The following is an 8,571-nucleotide window of genomic DNA, read 5'->3' on the forward strand; positions in this document are numbered from 1 at the left end:
TCAGGTTAAAAAAAAAAAAAAAAAAAGTGTATGTTTTGTGAAGTTAAGATATGGTGCATTTGTTGTGCCCCCAGAATAAATTCAATATGAAACTGTCAAATGTATGCTTCTGCCTGGAATAATAAAAAAAAAAACATGATCTGAATCTGCCTTAGTTTATCTTTTGATGTGAAGCATCACAAAAGTACAGCCTTAAACGTTATTAAAATAAGCCAACTACCAAAAATGCACATTTGAAAAAAAAAAAACGTTACCGTCCTTGTATAATCCTGCAGATCAGTGATTAGCAATAGAAAAGGTATGAACTTTGTATAATTTGGAATTTGGCAGTTTACATCTTGATTTATGGTAATTGTAGTGTATACAAATATTGATTACATTAGCTTCCTCGTGTACCTGCAGTAAAGATACATTTAATTCAGGACGCCCTATTTTCGTTTCCTTTATTACTGCAGAAGAGGATTACATGTGATAGGATGAGATAGTAATAAACAACAAATATTACGGGGCTGCATAAAGACTTTGCCCTCCAGTCTGGAACCAATGCGTGAAGTCAACAAATGACGCCACTTCCGGGTTACTGGGAAGAGCAAAAGACAGCTGGGATGTTTTCATCAAGGGGCATTGAAAGTGATTATTAAAGGTATGTTGAATAACAACCCTGTTAGTCGCCGATTAAGACATTCTTTCGGAATTATCTGATCAACTATGTATTACTGATAGTATGTTGTTGCAATTCGTTTTGACATCAGGAGGGGGTGATGGGGGGGCTAAAAGAAATATTTGACCGTAAACTCCCCTTGAAACATGTATTCATCAATTACTGTTTATCTGTCAAATATGTCATTTTACATTTGCAGCTGTAATTAGTACGAGTTTGTGATACGGGCTCTATGAAACGGGCTTCATTCAAATTAATACCAATTCTGCGATGTACGCGATGTATTGATTCAGTTCTACCATTGAAAGGCGCCGTTGTCAATTCTTGTGAATTTCAAAGACTTAAACATTATTTCGGCCAAAACAGAACGGGATTATTTGTCTCGACATCCCTGAAATTACAACTTTTATTGTTTCGTTGCTCCTTTTTGCCGCCTATCTACTCACCCAAATATAGAGCAATTGGTGCATTCCTTGCCTAGCAGCTAAAAAAAAATAAAAAAGCTATGTTGTAAAATCACTGTATTGTCCAATGTGGAAAAAGAAAACAAAACTTTCATGGCTCAACCTAATTTTCCATATACCAAACAGAGCATAGTTTTAACAGTGAGGTATAGTATTATTATTATTATTATTGTTATTATTATTATTATTATTATTATTATTATTATTATTATTGGTATTATTATTATTATTATTGATATTATTATTTGCATTTCTGTGCAATGTGCTTCCGGGCCACATTTGATTCTAAAACAGACGGGCCAGGTTATTGTATATTAGAGTGCGGAGGAGATAGTTAAAATACATAACATTGTGTGAAAATTTGTTATCGTGCAAACAATTCTAAGTTAAAAAAAAGTATTCATTTGTATTTTGTATTAACCAATATTAATGGTATCATTGCAAGTTATATAAAAATAGTCACCATTTTTAATGGTACATATGATCTACGTATATATATATATATATATATATATATATATGTGGCAAAATGAATGCTACAACTTTTACAGGACTCTTGATAATGTAAATTTTAAGTGGGCCGGATTAAATATGCTACCACTAGTGTTGAAGGCACAAGGAAAAATGCCAAACTTGCCAATAAAGAATCAAAAGGTATGCAGGGAAGGACGTGCACTGCAGTAATTGTGGGCCCTTTATTAGTCATTACTAAGTAGTTTGTATGGCCTCGCAAACTGCTGAACTCGTGAAAAACAAATGTATCCATAAAAGATCATTTTACATGGTTAATTTCTTTGACAGCACCAGCAGAAGACAGCAGTGAAAAAAGTCAAATCGAAGGAAAGATTTTTGAGGTAAGAACCTCTCTGGCATAACTTTTGAATTGCAAAGCTATTTGAACAAACATGTCGACAATTGCAGTAAAATCTAGATAAGTGATTGTCAAGTAGTGGGTGAGTCTCAAACCTATTATGGGTAATCAGTTTGCAAACACCCAATTAAGAAAAAAAAAAACACATCCCAAGTTGTCATTGCCTTTTATTTGGAAAATAACATTGTTTTGACTGGCAAGCGTCTCAAATGTTATTTCAGTACCTGGGGGTTTACACCATATATGTCATTTAGACTTTACTGCTTAAAAGTGCAAAGTAAAAATACAACAGAAAAATTATAGCAACATTTCTTTATGTTGGCAGAGTAGCAGCAGTTTGCTTTCAGACATTACCACAATTTACCAGCAAGCCGTTTTATTAAATCAGGTATTGTAACAAGATCCTTTTTTCTTTTTTTTTCGTCTGCTGGTCTGATGGGCCACTACATAATGTATGCCTTTCCACAGCAGATTCCATTGCTGTCTCATTCGAACGCTGCATCATAACAGCCTCACGACTCACACTCATAATTTTAAGTCGTAAAAAATGCAGTACAGTGTTTCATATTAAAGTCACGAGCTGGAATAGCAACCATTTTGTTTCAACTTTTCAAGTATATTTAAATGGCATTGCATTTTGTTTGCTGATAATCTCGAGTTCTAGTCAGTAATCGTGATTGATCTGTACAAGCCAGACAGAAATGATGACTGTCATTTCACTCTAACATGTCAGCCAGTGGCACTTAAAGCTTGTCCTTGCTTCTGAGTATAATACGACATTGATCCGTCCATTATATAAACCACTTATCCAGTTCAGGGTAGCAGGGTCGCCCATGCCAGATGACTTGAGGTTAGACGGGATGCACACCCTTAACTCATCACCTTGCCGTGACAAGGCTGACACATAGAGACAATAATTCAAACTCACATGAAAGCCTACTTCCTTTTTTCTCACCAAGTCATGTTTTTGGACCATAAAAGGGAGCACAACCAATCATAAACCCCAAAAAACATTATTTCTAGATATTTTTAGCGCTTGTGATCTATGGTGAGTCGTTACTATAATTCTGGTCAAAACTGTTCCAAAGACAGAGCAATGGAGTCGCCAGTGTGCCAGGATGGCCGAACCTTTGTGGAGGTGATCAATGAAAAGTACAGTCCAGAGAACTTTCCGTGCCGTCGAGGGTTGGGCATAGGAGTAGTGGTGGTGCCCACTGCATGTCCCCAAGGGTCCCCCATGAAAGGTGAGCTGGAAAATGTGCATATATAATCGATAGAGAGCATATCGTGCTCTTCTGATCACGCTTTCCTTTAGTGAGTTAATTGTTTGTGTGTTGTAGTTGTTTGCGAACAACTCTAATATTACTAATATTACTGTGAAAAAATAACTGAAAGGGAAAACATTGGTGGTAATTAAAACAAATAAACTTGAACTCTTAACTTTCTTGAAATGTCTTCGAGCATGTTTGAACATTACAGATTGGCAAAATTATGACTTTTGTTTTTTAGAGAATAGACACATTTTGTTTAATAATTCTAACCAAACATTCAGAGTGTCTTTAAAAGTTACATAAAAACTGCTTTAAATAGTTATAATAGAAATTGTTACATAGAAATAGTTTTCCAAACTTTTAAAATTTCAGAAATGTTGACTTTTACCTTATTTTTAATTCCAACCAAAACAGAAGATGCAGAGAGTTCCAACAGTCAACAGCATCTCTTTTTAAGCTAAATAGAAACTCAAATAAATAGTTCACTAAAGTTAACACGGTCACAAGTACATGTATAAGTTTAAAAAAAAAAAAAAAAAAAAAGGCCAATGCTGATATTCATCGAAATCGGTTTCGCCGATAATTGGTATATCCCGCATACAGATACTGTATGTGCCTGTTTCATTTAAGGCATTTATTCTGCCATAAAGTCAATTAAATCAGCACAAATTACAAACAAGCTTCCCTCCCATTCACTGTAACATATTTTTCAAATGTAAAAATTCGAGTCACTGATTAAAACCGGTTAAATCTGATCAAAATTTGCTGATGACCATTGTAATTTTCCATATTTGTGTCAGACCGCTTGAACTTGCCCAGCGTGCTGGTGTTGAATGGATGTGGAATCACCAAGGCAGGAGACCAGAGTGAAATTGCAGCCTTTTGTGCCCACGTCATGGAGCTGGACCTGTCCCATAACAACTTTCAAGACTGGCATGAGGTGCTGTCTCTGGGTCTGTTCATTTATTCATTTTCAGTATTTCCAGAGAACACAGAAATGATCAAAGACAGGGTGATGCATATTATAATAATTCCACATGGCTCCCATGTCGCCCATAAACTCAGGTTTTTTTTCTTTTCTCCGTTTTTTGTTAGCACGCAATCCAGTAGAAACAGAAAAAAAAAAAGTCATATCGACACTACCTCTTTTCAGATTGGAAAAATTGTTTCAAACATCCCCAATCTGGAATTTCTTAATCTGAGCTCCAACCCGCTAGCAGGGATGACCCTTGAACCGCAGTGCGCTGAAGCCTTTTCTCGGGTCCGACGCCTCGTCCTTAACAACACCCAAGTGTCCTGGGACACTGTGATGCTGCTCACCCGTGAGATCCCAGAGTAAGGGATGCACTAATGCTCTTACAGTACAGAAGTGATAGATGGCTGCGTGAAGTAATCCTTGTTGTCTCGCAGGCTCGAGGAGTTGTTCCTGTGCCTTAATGAGTACAGTGGCGTGCGAGCCGCCAGTGTGGTCTGCCCCAGCCTCCGCCTGCTGCACATCACAGACAACAATCTACTCGACTGGGGTGAAGTACGCAAGTTTGGATCAATGTTCCCTGGCCTGGACACTCTGGTCATGGCCAACAACAATTTAGCGTCTATAAAGGACAGCAAAGATATCCTGCAACGGCTCTTCCCCAACCTTCGCAGCATCAACCTCCACAACTCAGGTTTGTGACTCAAATCATAATGTTTGCTGGGTGATGATGGTGTACCTCACTTAAACTCTGAGTTGTCTCTGACCCTAGATGAGCATAAAAAAATGGAAGGACATTTTAAGATTGGTGTGTAATGCTGATAAAATTAGCAAACCCATCATGGTATCTAGAAGCTTGGTACAGCTGATCCTTCTCCATTTCACCTTTTAAGCTCTGCTACGGAATTTGTATCCAAGGAGATCCTGTGTTCAGTCTATTTTTAGAGAACATATGCCAATAAAAGAAACAGTATAGCTAATGTTGAAATCAAAATATCTGTCATCATAATATTAAGCCAGCAATAATTACAGTCCTGAAATCCATTTCATTTACTGAGGTGTCTTGCACATTGTTTGCAAAGATTAATACTGTTCTCAAACTAGTTAACCATGCAAAATCTTTTAAATCAAAATTGCAGCGGATGGTGTGACAACCGGCTAGAACGACCATTATATTGATATGATTACGTCTGGAAAAAAAAAAAAATCATATTTCTGCTTGCATATGATACCTCTGCAGAATTGCCTTCACTCCACATAGACATTTACGAAAAACTTTCCAGAACTTTACTGGATTTTTTTCAGTTCTTGGCAACCCTTCAAGCGATTGAAAAGTAAATTTATCATAGAACTGTATGTCTCCTTTAAATGTGACCAGGTCTTAATCGATGGGAAGACATTGAGAAACTGAACTTCTTTCCTAAACTGGAGGAAGTCCGATTACAAGGCATCCCCTTACTGCAAACATACACCAACAAGGAGCGGCGCAGCCTGATGATAGCGCAGTGAGTCCAATTAAAAACAAATCCAGTTCAGATGGATGGATGGACGGACGGTCGGTCGGTCGGATGGATGGACGGAAACTTACAAATATCTGTCTAATAGCTCCAACGTGATTGTGAACTTTTTAGGCTTCCCTCTATATCACATCTGAATGGAAGCCTTGTAACTGAAAGCGAGAGAGAAGATGCTGAGAGGTTCTTCATCCGTTACCACTTGCACTGTCCTGAGGAAGAACTGCCTCGCCGGTACACGTACTTCCTTATTATAACCTCTATGCTCACTTACCTGTAGGCTTGCATAAAGCAAAGCTCTAAGAGTAGCTAAAGTGTATTGCTATTTAATCCTCTCATCTTCTTTGTTGAAGATACCATTGTCTGGTAAACAAGTATGGGAAGTTGGAACCTCTGGCTGAGATCGATCTCCGACCACGCTGCCATGCTCAAGTTGAGGTTCACTGTGAAGAAAAAGTGGAACAGGTCTGTCACTTGCACCATGATTTTCCCTTCAGTCAAAGTTTAGAGAGCAAGTATATTGTAGTCACAGCAAAGCATCACTAGAAAGTATGGCTGAGCAACTAATCAAATTCACATCGCAGTGTAGTAGAGTGCTTAGAATAATAACGTTATTTTTCAAACTCATTCCACTCTACTTAAAAGCAAGGCATTTAGTTTAATGTCTGAAATGCATGACCAATGTGTATTTTTCCAGCTAAACATCCGTTTGGACCAGACAGTGGCCGAGCTGAAGAAGCAGCTGACGTCAGTAGTGCAGCTTTCCACCAACAGCATGAGGCTCTATTACATCGACAGGAACAGTGCCTTTGGCCCGGACGAACTCAAGTACAACACGCGAGCTCTTCACTCTTATAATATCCAAGATGGTGATGAGATACTTGTTGTGCCCAAGACCAAGTGAACCACCGACTTCTACTTGGCTATTTTCTTTACTGAACATTTAGTTGGATTAATTGGACATTGGAAAATGATTACAAAATGTATGTATATCTCGAGGCTCTGAAGCCTGCGTGATAATATGAAGAGTCGAACGAGGATGAGTTTCATCTCGTTTTCTCAGCAGTGGACCTCAGGTAAGCTGCTAGGATGCCACTTTGGGTAGGATTATGTCTTTATTTACTGTATTAAGTTATAGTTTATGGCATTCGCAAAGTGCAGGAAATGGAGGACGGCTCGAGAAAGGAAACTTGCAGGCAGCTCTGAGCTTCTGGTGGGATGGCACTGCCGCAGCTTTCTATCTGCATGAATGCACCACAACTCCATTGGCGAGTACACATCTCTTGTTTAACTAAATCGTGGCAAAAGCTTCAGTGAACCATCATGAAGCATTACTGCTGAGTTGAGCTGATGATAGAGAAAGTGTTGAGAACAGTATTGTTTCACAATTTCACAATTGTGACTTAAACAGCATCTGAAAGACATCTTCATCCATTTTGTCCTATCGTGGTTTATTTAATGCCGGTGGCGCAAAACCATGTTAAATGTTTCTCCCAAAATAGATAATTCTGTTCTGAAATGAGAAAAATCTTAATGGAGGGATGTTATTTAAAAATAAGACATACAGTGGAACCTCGATTGTGTGATTTAGTATGTTCCAAAAAAGTCAGATTGAAATCGAATAGTATGACACCCAAAGCAATATTTCCCATAGGAAATAATGTAAATCCAATTAATCTGTTCCAGACACCCAAAAATATTAACAAAATCACATTTTATAGCTTGTGACTACATCGTTATAGACAAAAACAATGTGAAGTAAATATAAAGGACAACTGAATAGGAAAAATGAACATTTGACATTACTTTTAACTTCTTTCTTGCATTTGACAGTGTTGGCACAGACGTTTCCGTTATATTGTGTAAAAAGAGTTCAACTGACAGCCTGGCATAATCCACAATGTAAGCTTTTATGGACAACTCAAGGCAATGACAAGAATTCCGCTCTGCTCAGCAACAATTAGAGCATTTTGGTCATCATCATAAGTGTAACATCCTGTTAAATGTGAAAAGTGAACCAGTATATTATACAATTCATCACACTTGCTTTCGAGCCATGGTGGCTATTGGCAGTCACACTCAAATTATTTATTTGTTGAGTAAAAATGAAACACCATGAGGAACTATTATAATAATACTGCATGCTTTCAGTTTTGACAGGATGTTACGTCAATGTTGCCTGGGCATTACAATTGACTTGGGAGAGTTATTATCTTGAACAAGCATCCATTTTAGGAAATACTGTATGAAAAAAAAATTGTCAAAAACTAAGGCAAGCAAGGTTCCACTGTATTCTATATTCACTGTATTGTCTTGGAATTGATCTTCCATAAGCTGAAAATCATTCCCACAACTCTGTGAAAAAGTTCTAACATTTAGTATCATGACACCATTCTTTGTGCACTAAAGGTCCATAGATTACTTCTCTTTTATTATTCCTATAAATTGCATATCATACATTTTTAATTCTCTCTCAATGGTGAGTCAATGGAACAAAATGGAGCAAACTGACTCAAGGAGTTGCAAGGTGGTTTCAAAGAGTACACCTTCTAAAGACTAGAAGACTTAGTGAGTCCACTCCGTTTAACATCACAGAGCTGGCCCAATCTCTTCTCATAGTTTTCTATGAGATTTAAAAAAATTAAAAAATAAAAATGTCATGAAGCAACCATTCAGGTGTTGTGTGCTGCCCTCTATAGGCTTTGCCTCAAAAGTCATTGACGCTTAAACTGTGAGGTTCAATTGGACCTTCCAAGCCAATGAAAGCCTGTGCAGTTTGAATCTCATGATATCTAATTTACTTACTTGTAGCCTTAA

The 8,571-nt window shown here is 37.6% G+C and overlaps 1 protein-coding gene across 5 annotated transcripts; it reads left to right on the plus strand.

Annotated features, from left to right (window-relative positions):
• The first annotated feature begins 539 nt into the window (after window positions 1-539).
• Window positions 540-8,571, plus strand: tbcela (tubulin folding cofactor E-like a). Of its 5 annotated transcripts, none has more exons than XR_007482699.2 (10): window positions 540-643; window positions 1,927-1,979; window positions 3,085-3,240; window positions 4,068-4,602; window positions 4,678-4,934; window positions 5,619-5,745; window positions 5,872-5,988; window positions 6,108-6,219; window positions 6,452-6,830; window positions 6,911-8,571. XR_007482699.2 is itself a non-coding variant. In XM_049725546.2 (10 exons), the coding sequence occupies exons 3-10, from the start codon at window positions 3,093-3,095 to the stop codon at window positions 6,656-6,658; spliced, it is 1,236 nt and encodes a 411-aa protein (XP_049581503.1). In that variant the 5' UTR covers window positions 540-643; window positions 1,927-1,979; window positions 3,085-3,092; the 3' UTR covers window positions 6,659-8,571. The 5 variants fall into 5 exon arrangements, 4 of the variants coding, with proteins under 4 accessions (XP_049581503.1, XP_049581502.1, XP_049581501.1 ...); XM_049725546.2 differs by having other exon boundaries at window positions 4,068-4,220; window positions 4,488-4,602; window positions 6,452-8,571; XM_049725545.2 differs by having other exon boundaries at window positions 4,068-4,207; window positions 4,421-4,602; window positions 6,452-8,571.

The sequence above is a fragment of the Syngnathus scovelli genome, chromosome 7, assembly GCF_024217435.2.
Source record: "Syngnathus scovelli strain Florida chromosome 7, RoL_Ssco_1.2, whole genome shotgun sequence".
NCBI classification, from domain to species: Eukaryota; Metazoa; Chordata; class Actinopteri; order Syngnathiformes; family Syngnathidae; genus Syngnathus; species Syngnathus scovelli.

Bases quoted from the DNA above. Each gene is read 5' to 3' on its own strand.
- tbcela (XM_049725544.2), top strand. From the start codon at position 3,093: ATGGAGTCGCCAGTGTGCCAGGATGGCCGAACCTTTGTGGAGGTGATC. The intron at 3,241-4,067 runs GTGAGCTGGAAA...TATTTGTGTCAG, and splicing joins CCAAGGGTCCCCCATGAAAG to ACCGCTTGAACTTGCCCAGC. The intron at 5,989-6,107 runs GTACACGTACTT...TCTTTGTTGAAG, and splicing joins GAGGAAGAACTGCCTCGCCG to ATACCATTGTCTGGTAAACA.